The following is a 15,446-nucleotide window of genomic DNA, read 5'->3' on the forward strand; positions in this document are numbered from 1 at the left end:
ATTAAAATTAAAAAGGGTCTTTTTCAGATCAAAATAATCTGGTACTGACTCAGAAATATTTCAATTCCTATCGGGAATCATGATCACTCTGTTGTGGTGTTTCTAGATGTTTCCATTGTTTATGTTTCCTTTAATTTAAATATAAAGGATGGAAATAATATTCTAAAGAGTTTTCTAGAAAATGAAACCAGGATTAGATTGTATTTGTGGTACTTGCACAGCAAAGTATACCAATTCAAGATTGCTATCTACTGAAGATAGCAATTTAGTAAGTTTTAAATTTCTATTCTCATTTGCTTGTAATCTATATGAAATTAAAGACACATGTATTAAAATATAATTGGTTAATGCAGAATTATGCAAATTTAAACAATAGGTGATTAAAATGATAATAACTTGAAGAAAATTACAACTGTGACTGCAGTTAATATTATGTATGTGCGGGCGGTAATAACATTGCAATGATGCACAGTGCATGTGGCATAATAGGGAATATGGCCTCAGACTAATTGCCCTGTTTATATCTATGTCACTTGATTGCAGCGAGATGCTACAACCTTGAAGACATTCAATTATATTTTTCACATCAAATAATTTTGCTTATTTTTCTCACTACATAAACTTGTTAGACATACATACCAGATTTTGCTGTATATCTTCAGTTAATTTGCATATATATATTGAGAAACTATTAATGTGTTTTAATGTAGAAAGTTTGAAAATAGGTAGTGTAAATGTAAGCAATGCAAAAATTTGTAGTTGTTCATTTTGTAGCTAACAGTCTGGTAATAAGGTAGATAGCGCAAGTCAGACAGTAAATAATATAATGGTACCTTAATAACGGGATATTTTAGTGACGTTTTTATTTTTCTTGATTAATTTCAGAACCGCAAATTTAAAAACCAGTGAAAATTGTTTTTGACTCAAAGGCTTCAATGTTATTAAATCATTTCATATGGCGAATGAAAGAAACTGTACACTGTTTGGAACAGCTAAAATTGCGAAAAATTAAGACTGCAAAAATATCAGGCTGTATAGTATAGGGGCCTACCTGCTTGCATGACGTGACATTTGCAGAATTACCCTTTAACTGTTTATTTGTTTGTATTTTCACTTGAGTGAAGAAGCAGTGGTTTGTCATGGTGTAAAATCAAAATAGGAAACTATATGCTGAGTTTAACCTTGTGAATTGACTTGTATGATGTGAACGCTATAAGGGAAAATGAATTGCTGAGGTACTGCATGGGAAAGTATATGTAGTAATGCCTGCATGGGTTTTCAATTTGTTGATAAAATTACTTGAACCCCATAAGTACAACATGCTGATTGGTTATAAGAATGCTATTATGATTTATTGAACCAATCAGCAACATGGTAGGAATGATGGTAGGGCTGAAGAGGATTGAGCTGAAATATTTATAAGCTGTATTTTAATTGGTCACTCAGATGAATAGATCATGTAATTAACCAATCACAGGCTCTGTAAGTGCACAGAGGGTTAATCATTTATTCATTTTAACTACTACTTATATCATTAGCTTGTATATTTAAACTTCCACATTGGGGAGAATGTTATTATACCGTAATATCGGAACATTTTGATCTTTTATTCATTGTTTTTGTTTTCTGCAAATTTCCGATCATGGAAATGCTAAACAAGAGGAGAAACACTCTTTGTATTGATTTGTCCTTTGTTGTTGTTGTTGTTGTTGTTGTTGTTGTTGCTTGTTTTTATTTTGTTTTATTCTATTTTGTTTTCTATTGTTTTTCACTTTTTTTGGTTCTTGCTATCAAATTTGAAACATTTAAAATTGAAGACATTTATTTTTGTAAACATAAACATAGTATTGATAGTAATTAAATAATTAAAAATGTTATGAATCAGAAATCTTTAGTGCAAACTGTAATCACCTGAATGAGTAAAACATATATTTTACTGAGGTATTTTAGTCACGTATGCAAATAGGTTAGGGGAATACTACGTCTCTCACACTTGATTTGTCAATGGTCATTGCTAGAGGTAGAAAGAACAAAAAATAATGTCTTGAGGAAATCAGTTTTCAAGTGTGGAATTATTTTTACCAATTTTAATGTTTAGTGACCTGAGGAGGTAAATGGACTCTGTTGATACTGCTGTAGTATCACTAGGATCCACAACATGCTCATCTATCAGGGCACAGTTCTTTAACCCCAATACATATGCACATTCATTGAATGACCTTTGACAATTTGGGTACAAAAACTCATACTCTGCAACTTGAGGTCAAATTTTGCACCGTGATTGTTTAATTGAGGTTATTGAACTATGTCATTGGGATGAGGCCATTGTGGTTCATAGTGTATGAAATCAAAGAAATCTGGGGCAATTGGTTCAAGAAGCAATATGTGTAAATTTTTATCAAATTAGGCTTGACATACTTCTGGACCTTAACAGGACATACATTATATTTTATGTAATTAACACACATAGTACTCCATGCAGACCATCCCATCAAAGTTGCACCACTTTTAAATGCCATTTGGGCTATTCTAGTTGAAATCCATATACAATCCTTATGGAAGACATGACTCTAAATCTCCCACACAGGGAGTATGCATTTTAAATGGGGTTACCTGAATAGGTGACTCCATTTGAAATTTATGCCTCCTGTGTTGGAGAGATTTAGGTCGTGTCTTCCATAGGGGGTGTATGGATTTCAACTGGATCAGCCTATTTCATTGCACTTGGAGCATGAAAGCTCATGAAATTTGTTTCAAAAATTGAAATAGAATAGTCTAGAATAACCCTTGAGTTAAAATGACAGACACCTGTTGCTATGGTTACTGTAGTTGTAGTATTATTAAGAACATTATTATTTTGCATGTGAGGTGTCAGACTTTCTTTAATAAACAAGATTAATGCTCTGCGTGCTAGCCATGCGCTTCAACGGAAAAAGTTGAAGTTTTGAAATATTTTCTCAAAATATCAATAGCTATCTTAAGAACTACTGAACCAATGCTCTAAGGCTTGTTTGTACTCATTTTAATGTATTTTTCATGCTGATTCCAAATATGGTCATGACAATTTACATTTCTGAAAATTTTTAATTAAAAGAATATTGAAAGATGTTGTCTGCAGTCGACACCACATGAAGAGAATTAAGTAAGTACCTTCTGAAAATGACTTATCCTACAGACTACGAATGCTAATAATTATTGTTCAATTACACGCTGAAGACATGGACAGTTTGTAAGTGTTTTTGTTGGAATCACATCAACCACAGAATAAGATGTCTGGTATAACTGGTTCAAGAGACATACTAAGGCGATATAAACTAGTTTCATCTTCCTGTTTGCAGGGGGCGCTTCCTAGCAGTCTCCGCTACAGCCGAATCTTTATACACTTTTAATGTATTTTCTTTATGTTATGTGATAAACAAGGATAGTTGAAGCAATTTGTGCTCAAAGAGCACAGACAGATTATGTTTGGTCATAAACTGGAATACAAATTGATCTCGCATATAACATTCTATTTTTATTTATTAAAATTGTCCTAGTTGCATAAAATGTGTGACATTTAAGTTATTAATTTAAAGAACATTCCCAGCTATAGATTTATTGATCAGAAATGTGTGTCGGGTATTGACAAAACTTGTTGCTCCTGTTGTTCTCTCTGCCCACACAATTTTGGCTGTCTCTGCTTATTGCCAATTATAGAAAACAAAAGCGCATCATACTTACAAGTTTTCATCAATATAATTATGCAATAGCATTTTCTTGTGATGTCTGCCGGCCGCCAATAAACAGCAGTCTTTGCATTGGTCTGTTCTTGCCTTTTCAACACCCAAGAAATAAAATATGTAATCAGAGATTTCTAGCTGTTTACAAATAGGCATGGGAACGTTAAACGCATGTACCATTAAATGCACGCATTGATCCGTTAAACGTTTAGCAATTGCGGTAAACGTGTAACACACAAGTCATTTTCAACCTTCAATTTTCCATTCTCCAATGCTAATCAACAGTTGAAAGAAACAAAATCTGAAGAGGACCTTAATAATTTACATGAAACTTGCTCAAAACATTCATTTTTTAACACTAATACGTCGAAATAATGCATAGTTTCTGACATGTTTGGGCCGTTGACAATGCGAATTTTACCTTATGTACGGCGCCATTGGTACTAGCATATTCTGTTAGAAATTCTGGTTTTGTGAGGTGCACTGCACCTATCGTATATGTGACCATCCATCTCAAACCGCTCAGTAAAATCGGCAAATTGTATTTCGAAGTTACAGTCCAAAATGTGCATCAAGCTTGTATTCATAATGTACCCAATAATTGTCCTACAAGTTTCTCATTTCAGTCCAGTCCGCACATCAATCTTTAATCCTATTGTTGAAGAGGATAATAAGCTTATACTTATAGTAAACAGCTTTAGTCTTTGTTTGCTATGGATACTCTCTAAATGTAAAAGAGTGAAAAACTCACTCCCCAAAAGAGTGATTCACTTATCATGCTTATAAGACCACTCAAAAAAGAGTGAAATGTGTTTTTTTTTACTTTAAAACCACTCAAAATAGAGTGAAACTCACTCTAAAAGAGTGAATTTCAACTCGTTCAAGGAGTTAAATGCAGGACAACACATTTTTCGAGTTGTCCTTTATTTAACTCCTTGAAAGAGTTAAAATTCACTCTTTTAGAGTGGTTTTCACTCTATTTTGAGTGGCTTTAAAGTTTAAAAAGACATTTCACTCTTTTGAGTGGTCTTATAGGTGAATCACTCTTTTGGGGAGTGCGTTTTTCACTCTTTTACATTTAGAGAGTAAATCTTGTTCAAGTGGTGGGTTAACCAACAATTAACAATGAGAGGACATTCCTGAACCTCGTTGACTTGGGGATGATTTGAAGTGACCGCCAATTATCACAATTTAATATTTAATACCAGCGTGATGTAGAAAAAGAGAAATATTGTAGCACCAAAATAATGTACCCTTACTGAAGGAGCAAAGTTGAACAAGCCATAACTCCGCTTTTGGATATCGTTTGAAGTCAAATGATATATCATTGTAAATCTTATGATATATATTTTCTAAACACGGAAGAAAACAAAATTGACCAGGGGCCGACTTTATGAGCGTTTCGATGTGGATAGTCACATATTCATGAAATCTTGCCACCAGACGGGGCTGGATCAATGCGTGTTAATGCGATAAACGCACGCATCACTGAAGCATTAAACGTGTAGGAAAATAAACGGAATAACCCGTCCCTATTTACAAAACCATTTTATGATTATTGTTATCAGATTTTCAGCAAAGATAATCTACTGACATTGTCAGATAATATTTGGACCAGAAATTATTCACTGTCATTTGGTATCCAGGTAAAAGTAATGGGCTTCTGTAGTGCCTTCAAAGGGCAGCCCTGGACCCCCAGCCACTATCGCTCCGCTCGTTACGCTAGATTGGTCACTGGAATAGGCCTATTAAATTTCCTGCTTTTTTTTGGACCCAGTCTCTTGCAACCTTGTAAGGCCAAAAAAAAAGGTTTGTCTCAAAGCTTGCGGGCGAGAAAATCGCACGATTTGACAAAAAAGAAATGCGGATATTTTTTTAATTTCAAGTTTTTTTTTTTTTTTTTCCCAGACTTTTTTCTCAAAATACCATGAAAAAAGTCAGGGGGAAAAAAATTGCAACTTCGCATTTGTTTTTAAATTTCTCGTGAGCTTTGAGACAAACCTTTTTTTTTTTTGCCTAATAATTTGCATAAAATTTGTATTATATCGTGATTTCAAAAATCAAAATTATTTGATATCAGAATGCAATGGGGTACGGATGTGCTCAACGGTGGGTGACTGAGCCCTTAAAGTGCTCCAGATCTACTAATTCTGAAGGGAAAAAAAATACAGCTTGATGACTCAAAAGATATATCATGAAAGGTCAATGGACAGCTCATTTTTAACCCACTGTACCTAACCACGGTGTGAGGCTGAGATGTACCTTGGTGATAACATAGTGACAATATCATTAGTTTTCCCTAATATAGGTAGACAAAAACCTGTTACAATCAGTTATAGCCTACATTCAGTTGCCTACGTTCACAGAATCCACTCTTCAAGATCACACTCTCAACTTGGATGGTTATGTATAGAGCAATGCTTAGAGGATGCTTAGAGGATGTTGCCTGTGTCATTGTCTAGTCTTTGATGCAGACCATTCTCAGTGGTTATGTATAGAGCGATTGCTGAGAGGTTATTTCCTGTGTCATTGTGTAGTCTCTGACGCAGACCATCAGACAGAAATTTGTTTGCATATTGTTAGGTTTGTCACCAAACCATGATGAAATGAATCCTGTGTGGGTTCATATATCGTTCACCGGGAACCACATCGAGAGAGGCTTGTAGCAACTTGTAGCTTATGTAAAAGGGAACAGTTAAAGGAATAATGCAGCATTTTGTATCGCTTAGTATTTTACATGTTTTTTATGTTCCCTACATGGATTGAATTTGATCTGTTGTGAGAGGGCAACATGTTTGAAAACTTACAAGTGAATCCCTATACAAAGCCCTATAAAGCAGGCATAGTAATGAAATATTGCTGGGGCTTTTTAGGTTAGTGTATTTTATCTGTTTGGTAGGATAGAATAGTATACTAGAATTAACCCTGGGAAGATCACAAAACTCATGCTATAGGCCTATATACTATGGGAGTATGGGTATATACCCCAGGATACATTTGTACTAATTTCCCTATTATAACGTGCCCTCCATAATACATACTAACATGATAGGTGGCTTTGTGGTTGGTTTTCGTCTTTTCTTTTTGTTCTAGTAATGTCTTGCCTCTTCTCGGGATAACTGCCTTATTATATTGGCAATTTTACAAGGCTTGTACCTGTGTCAACTGATCTGTAATACATCAACCCTGGATTAAAATGTGAAAAATGGCAAAATGAGCGTAAAGTCGCAAATTGGTAGTTTTGAGACCTCCTGGCTGACTGAGTTGATGTTCTTTGTTTAATGCACACATGTACAAGCCAGTAGTATGTCCTTTGTGAATGCCCTATTGTGGATGTTGTTCACAAAGGACAGAATGCACAATTCACCAAGACATACTTCTTCTGGCTTGTACAGGTGCACATCAAACAAAGAACATCAATTTAGCAGCCAGGGGTCTCGTATCTCCCAACTTGCGACTTTACGCTCATTTCGTGGGAGCGGGTCACAATGTTTTTTAGCACAGGGTGTACATAGGGATTGTGGTACCTCAATATAAAGCAACATTATAAAGCAAAATTCATTTTTTAAAGCAACAGCATTTTGGGACACCCTGTACATGGTTTGTCTCCAGTAGTTTCTCAATACCCTGATTTAGGGTTTCTCTACCGGAAGTCAATTTGTGCCGAAATTCCTTCCCACAATGCAGTAAGCGTTTTGCATAACAATAGATACAGTTCGGGGTTATCGATCTCCTTTGTTATGCAATACACATATTGCATTGTGAGAAGCAATTTCGGCACAAATTGACTACCGGTAGGGAAACCCTAAATCCGCGTATTGAAGCTACAAGTGCTGGTTTGTTGTATATGGCATACCTCCACAAAGGTATATCTCTATTTCAGCACTTGCCTTTGTAAGCATGTGAATATATGAATACAAAACCCACCCAAGTCCATACGTTGGCCAAATTGAGTTAAGCATGGGAAATTGTTGCTATACATAGGGCTGTCATATGTATGAAAGAACAACTCAAATTCATCATCTCAGTCTATTGAGCATGTGAGAAATAGCATGTATGAAAGAACCACCCAATTCCGTGATTTGAGTCTTGTAACACATTGATTGAAATCCAGTATGTATAAAAGTCCACTTGTAACACATTCATTGCTGGAGAGTGTCTTTTGAAAAAAAATGGGTTTAATAAAGGAACGTGTGTGGTTTGTATTACATGGCAGAATGCTTATCAACATTATACATACCTGTGTGCTTTATTTTGTATTATCTTACTAGTGGTAATCTCATTCCAACGTTATTGTCTTTGTATATGATTCAAAAAACCACCCAAGTCCAAACTTTAAAATGAACCCTACAAAGTCCCTGAAATGCTAATCGTCATACTTTATACAGTTTAATCCACTCATTTGCACGTAAAACTTACCATATTGACCAGGTAAATCTAACTTAAGGAATTAAAATGATACACCGGTTTTTCTCTCAAAATCACTTCCGATGGACTTGGGTGGGTTTTGTATTCATGTATTCATTTGTATTGCCTATATATGTTTGCAACACCCTGTGGTATCTCCATTAGTACAAATCGCATCTTAGTGATGTGTATTTTGGAACACCCCATTAATGTTGTACCTCCATTGGCATATCTCCATTACAACTGATACTGCAGTATATCAGCCTTTGATGAGTATGTACAGATGTTATCATACTAAGTGTATAGTCAATACTACAGTTTGCTCCCATACTAGAAACAAGGATTGCGCTGGTTGCCTGGAGATATGTCACAAAAATTGCTTGTTTTCTACACGGTCACAGTGATATGCTCCAAACATGTTAAAAGCCTTTTTGTCTTTCCTTCCTTCTCAGATACAAGTTTAAATCTTGAAGTATATTATTCAAGTAGAAGTACCGTACAGTTCTTGAGTAATGGTTCCAAGTGTATTATACTTTGTAAATAAGCAAAATTCGTTATTTGTCATAAAAGGGAGAAGACCAGAAAAAGATGTAATGTAATTCAAAATATGAAAATAAATAAACAAGAAATTTACTAAATATAATGAGACTGCAAGATGAATGTTATCGTCACTGGGCCTTTTGGACCTTGAACATGGATAAAGCCTTGTAGGTGTAGACTTAATTGAAGAGGTTGCTTCATCCATGTTCAGGGGCAAAAAGTACATACAAGATTTTTCCCGCCCAGTGCCAAAAGCACATGCAGAAAACACCTCATATTTACTTTTGGCCCTTGAACATGGATTAAAGCCTTGTAGGTGTAGACTTTATATTGGATAGTTTGCTTCATCCATGTTCAGGGGCAAAAAGTACATACAAGGTGTTTCCTGAGTGATGCTATGTATTCTCTGCCTCAAACTACATTAAATAACCTTGCTATGATTTATTCGATCAAATTCTTAGAACTGCTTCAATATTATCATCTGCCAGCTCTTACTAAGAGCTAATAAAATATAAGAGCATCCTAGTACCGGTATAGCTTATGCATATATACAAATGATTTGGTTTTAAGATATGCACAGCATGTATGACAATATTTAGAATCTTTTGGAATCAATACATCATGTACAAGTTGAGGTTGAGTCAGCCTCAAGGAGCAATACTAACCTAATAACCCTCAGTATAAATCTTACATGCAATCTCATAACTTGATATAAAAAATTATATTTTCATAATCATTTCTCAAGTTGATAAAAAAGATTAATTTAAGGGAGTACATATGTGCTTAGTGTAGATAATTGCATATTAATAGTTGCCATAAATCTATCAATTTTGAGCAATTATGCAGTAGAAATTTGTAACAGTCTGACAGTTTAACAATAAAATTTAGAGTTGCACACAAAATGATAAAATATGGTGAAATGTTATCCCTGAGAAAAATACAACACATTTAACATTCCCAGTTATCGTCAAGGTTGTCGGCGCATCGAGCGAACTTAAATGTTGATTTATCAAATGCCGTACAGCTCTTATATTTTCACAGTCGAACAGATAAGAATTCTATTTTCTTAGACTAACAGATGACGGTAAAAGGAGCAGAACTATTTTCTTAGCCTGGTTTTGTGAGGATTACATTACATGTTACATACATGAGAAACACGTTGCAGATATGCATTTTCTCTGAGCAAACATTTACATTCAATTCTGGTTTGGTGTAGGTATAGTAATTGAAGTGCCTTTGACTAATTTTTAAAATATATAAGTATCAAATTTGCAGTTAAATGTCCATGGAAAAATATTTTGTGCATTTAATGATATATTTTTGATTCAAATGGTAAAATTGATAATAAAGTTAAATTTCACAAAATATCTGAAAGTAAGGAAAAAAAGAAGAAAATTTGGAATATATATCGAGCAAAACAGAAAAAGACATGGAATGTAAATGAAAAGACAAAAAGTATTATGATATGCATCAGTTGTTTACAAAAGGCTAATTACCAAATAAGTTTCTGGGAAGAAAGGGGATTTCCCTGTTGACCCTTCTTGGACATTGCCCCAGGACATGATCCAGGCCTTCAGGTCAGCATGGATCTTAACCTCACCTCAACCTGTTGGTGGGAGGAAAAGGAGGCATGGTGGCGCAGCGCGGTCTAAGACTTTGAGGTATCTTGAGGTTGTGGGCTCGAATCCCTGCAGCATCAACATGTTGTGCCTTAGGCAGGTGCTTTACCCCTATGGCCTCTCCCCACCCATGTGTACAACAAACCGTAAAGATTCGCTTAATGGCGCACATGAGCTCCCTCAACATAATTGGAATTTATTGCAAAAACTAAAAGTGCGTAGCGTAAAAACCCCACCAGCAAATATGAACACAGACCCTTAATTCTTGTTGGGATTTGCAGAGTAGGTAGCTCTCTGTTTGTACATGAAATGTACCCTAGGCCAAAGGAACCCATGTGCGCCATTAGGGGAATTTTTACGGTAGGTACCGGCAGGGGCGTAACCAGACCTGACCTTCCGGGGGGGCAAGATTGAAAAATTTCCCAATTCTTGACCAAAAGTCATGAGGCGGCTTGCAGCGGAGCGCTAAATGGAGTGGGGTCCAGGGGCCCAGCGGCTTAGGGGCCCTGGTGGGGTCCAGGGGCAAAGCCCCGGCAGGGGTCAAGTGAAGCTCCTGGTTTTTGGCATATTAGAAGCTAAAAAATCAGTGTTTCAGAGTACAAATTTCAAATTCCCTCTTTCTTTCCCTTTTCTCTTCTCCCTTCCCTTTTTCTCTTCTCCCTTCCCCCTTTTTCCCTCTTTTTTCTTTTCTTCTTTCCCCTTTCTCTTCTTCCCTCTTTTTTCCTTTTTTCTCTTCTCCTTCCCCTTTTTTCTTCCCTCTTTTTCTCTCCTTCCCCCCTTTTTCCCCTTCCCAATTTTTTGCTCTTCTTCCCAGTTTTTTTGTGTCTGGGGGGGCATCTTGCCCCCCCCGCCACCCCACTGGTTACGCCACTGGGTACCGGCTTAATTCAGTGCCAGGAAGATAACAGACTTGTTGTGGAAGAGGTGAAGCAATAATTGCACTGTGCAAAATAGGTTTGCAATCACAGGTATAGCATCACTTCTATTCATCCTTCCAACACTAGGATCTCAAACATCCTTAGGCCAAAAAAAAAAAAGGTTTGTCTCAAAGCTTGCCAAGACATTTCAAAAATCGCAAAATTTGGAAAAAAAAGAAATACGTTTTTGTTTTTTTTTTTCCAACAAATTTTTTTTATAGTTTTTCCGGGAAAAAAAAAAAGGCATTTCGCATTGTTTTCAAACCACTTGTGAGCTTTGAGACAAACCTTTTTTTTTGGCCTTATCTTATAGGTCATAATATGTTTGTACACTCATAGAATTACCTTTGAATATGCTGGATACAAAAACTCATACTCCACAACTTGATGTCAAATTTTGAGCTTTTATTGTGAAATGGTTGTTAATGAACTGTGTCGCAGGAAATGAGACTACTTGGCTTGTAGTGAATGAGCTATTCCAGTTGAAGTCCATACACCCCTTGTGAAAGACATAACCCTATTAATCTTCTACACAGGGACTATGAATTTCAAATGGGATTACCTGAATGGGTGACTCCATTTGAAATCTACACCCCTGTGTGGGAGATTTAGGTCAAGTGTTCCATAGGGGGTATATGGGTTTCATCTGGAATAGCCAAGCAACCAACCTGTGATAATGGAGTAATGGGATAGGAACTAGGGTCACACTAATTAGCTAATGATGATGAGTAATCAATTAACATGGTGACGTTAATTAATGATGAGTGTTTTCTGCACTAAGTGGTGCAATTAGTGATTTCACCAAAAAGAGCACTTCCTATTTTAGTGTTTGGGGTTTAACAAGTGAGCTTAGTTTAGATGCATTAGCTGTGACAGTTTGGATAGGTAACTATGCATGGTATAGGAAGAGTGGTACTTTCAATGCCACTTTGCTTGCTGGGTAGACTTATAGACATCATGCTTCTGTCTACTAATTGAAGGCAACAACACTACTTTCACAACAGGCAAGAGAGCCGTAGTATTTTAAGGATATTTGTCTCAGGAAACAGAAGTTTTGATGGGAATTTGAAATTGTAGTCTGTCAAAATAACAAAAGATACAGCAAAAATTAATGCTATACTGCAAGAGACACATTTGTGTCACCATTTCCAAAGAGGTTAAACTGAGAGAGTCTGTACTCTGTATGTAACACTATGGGGAATCTGCCATATTGAATTTATTTGCATGGGGGCCAAAATTATGTACCTGTGGTATTTAATGATGAAGGCTTGAAATTGAGCAAGAATTGACATCTTATGAAAGTTATGCTCTGGCTGCTCTGGGGAGAGATAAAAATTTGTTCAATTGACATCTTAACACAAAGGCATTACTAAATTGTGCATGTGCAGCACTTACCGCTCTTGCTAAAAATGCAGTTAGCAGTTGGCACAAGCATTACATCCATATCTTAAATGTGTGCTTAGTCCATTTGGCTTTCTCCAGACAGTGGTGTCCGCATGTGATACACACATGTTCAAAGGCGGTTCATCTGTAGTGCACGATGTGGTGCAAAGTGAACACGCTCTACAGATACACCGCCTCTGGACACACTATGGACCACAATAGCCTCTTCCCAATGGCATAGTCCAATAACCTCAATAACTTAATTGTAGTGCAAAATTTGACCTCAAGTTGCAGAGTATGAGTTTTTGTACCCAAATTTTCAAAGGTCATTCAATGAATGTAAAAATGTATTGAGGTTTAAGAACTGCGCCCCTGATAGATGAGCATGTTGTGGATCTTAGTGACACTGCTGTCTCAAGGAAGCCACATAGACTAAAGGATTAAGGAATTGCAATTTACCAAGTGAAACAATGGGAGGTACATTTTTTTTTATTCCTCCATTAGTGCCATGTAAAAATTATGGATTTTGAACGCTCCAAGTCTAAACTCATTGATAAAATCACATTTTCTCTGTCAATAGTTAAACCATGTCTTCAGCTAAAACTGCAACAATCCAATACTGCATTTCTTAGTACTCCCTGATTTTAGTATCATTGAAAGTACAACATACTAGTATTTAGGCTAGAAGATTTTAACCTTAAAACTGTTTTGTCTTTTTCTAGGTTAAGTTGACAAACTAACAAATTGAATCATTTATCACTTCAATTAGGGCACAGGGTTAATATCTATGTCATTGTCACATCCCCTGCCATTGTACTTTCTTACAGCGCAGGTGGATTCTTTCTCAGTTGCTTTCAAGAAGACAATTAAGCCAAAGGCACCAATTGCCAAATTGAGATCTGTGCAAAATTTGGAAGCAAAAAACAGTGAGATACATAAGAAATTAGGCATCATAAAAGCTTATAATTTTGCAACTAAGTATGGTATGGTCGTAAGGATTATAGCAATGGTATGCTTGGTTAATGGGCAGTTTGATGATGGTAATAACGCAGTTATGAAAATTACCTCCTTTGGCCCGATTGGAACCGATTGCATTACAAATTGTCTTGGATTCAGATAGAAACGCTTTGTGTTCACCGATGATAGTTGCATTTCATTGTGAGCAAGATACACTATGTTGAATGTTTAATGAGGTTCAATGTGCCGAATAACGTGCTCAACTGTAAATAATGCATTTCACTATTTGTCTACCTGAAAGTACAGTGATACTTGGAAAAGAGTCCAATGAACGGACCTGTCAGTAGCTATTATACTGTTAGTGTTAGGGATTGCGCGCAAGTGTCAGAACTACTCAAGTTTTGTGCGTTCATGGTTTAAAATTTGGTCATAAGACAGGGCTGTAACACTTTTTGAGAAATTTGTTATGTTTTTCTTTATATCTTTTTTTTTTTTTCAATTTGGGCATATATTTGCATTTTGGCCACCCCACATTTGTGGTAGCCGCCTTTTTCAACCACTGTACGGTCTTGTCATAAGACATTAATAATATGTGTTTTGTTTATTTATTTTTGTTGTTGACAGCTGTCTTTATTCTAAGTTTCCCAATACATAGTACTGTCATCTTAATGTACATTACGTTATTTATTTTTAGCATTATTAACATAAACATATTTCACATGTCAGTAACCAAGCAGTTGTTCAACTGCATGGCACACAGCAAAATGCATTGACACGGAACAGCTTCCTGGACCACATTCACAGGCAAATAATTGGCACCCAGCAAATGAAATCTGTGAGAATGCGTACAAGATCCTTACACAGGTGATAATTTCCAAAGAGTAAATGGAGTAGTGTGCAACGGGCTGTTTCTGCTTTTCACACACTTTCTTCAAGAAACAGGTTATCAGGCTGTGAATGTGGTCCAGTAAGCTGTTTCATGTCAGTGCATTTTGCTGTTGTGTCAGTTGGTCAACTGTTTGGTTACTGACCAGTGTTTAGAGTAGAGTATTGAATAATTCTTGTGCAATTTTCATACATTTTTATGGACAGGATTTTAAGATATGACCTTGTGAAAAATTATAAGTTTCTTTTTGAGCCCAGTTTATGTACATGTGTTTATTCATCATCCTTATTTGCACAATTCTAGTTTTCCTCTTGGAAAGTATGTCAAGTAGGATCAATTGATTGTTCCATAATTTCAATCAATCAACCATTTGATCAATCAATATATTTATTAATTGATCAATCAAATTGGTTGGTCAGTCTGTCTATCAATCAATTATTCAATTGATTGATTGACCAATTGATTACTTCATTAACCAATCAAGTAATATGTATAAATCAATAAATTAATCAATCATTCTATTGTTTTATTTCTCTCTCCAGTGAAACCAATAGACCGGATGGTGGGCTAATAATAGAATTATGGACCAAAGGCTTAATATGGGATACATTACTGGTATAGCATGGCTGCCCTCAGCCGGATCAAACATTCCAACGAGGTAAGGCCAGCTTTAATTACACTTTTAATTATAGAAGAGTCAATTTACATTTGAGCTAGACAAAATTGGAATACCAATGTTTTTGCTTGCTAGTGACTCTATAATCACCCTCCTGAATAACTAAAAAGGACAAAAGGCCAAGTGAAACCATTTGAGACTACTTTGATCAAAATTAGAGCATTTTTGATTTTTTTTACCCTTGTGGACAATGATGGAGAACAAAATTTGACATTTGAACTTTATACCAATAACTCAAGAACTGTACATCATAGATAGGTCAAACTATACTTTTTCTGAATCCTAATAATGAGAGGAATACACTTTTTGGATATATGCAAATTACAATTTCCCCTATGTCCA

General features: G+C 35.8%; 1 protein-coding gene across 2 annotated transcripts in view; it reads left to right on the forward strand.

Annotated features, from left to right (window-relative positions):
• Window positions 1-15,446, forward strand: part of LOC140158965 (protein unc-13 homolog B-like) — a 144,519-nt gene that overhangs the window by 83,651 nt on the left and 45,422 nt on the right. For both annotated transcript variants that reach the window (XM_072182264.1, XM_072182265.1), the window contains exon 4: window positions 14,971-15,086. In XM_072182264.1, coding sequence (XP_072038365.1) covers window positions 14,971-15,049 — 79 coding nt within the window. In that variant the 3' untranslated portion in view covers window positions 15,050-15,086. The remainder of the gene's footprint in view (window positions 1-14,970; window positions 15,087-15,446) is intronic.

The sequence above is a fragment of the Amphiura filiformis genome, chromosome 8, assembly GCF_039555335.1.
Source record: "Amphiura filiformis chromosome 8, Afil_fr2py, whole genome shotgun sequence".
NCBI classification, from domain to species: Eukaryota; Metazoa; Echinodermata; class Ophiuroidea; order Amphilepidida; family Amphiuridae; genus Amphiura; species Amphiura filiformis.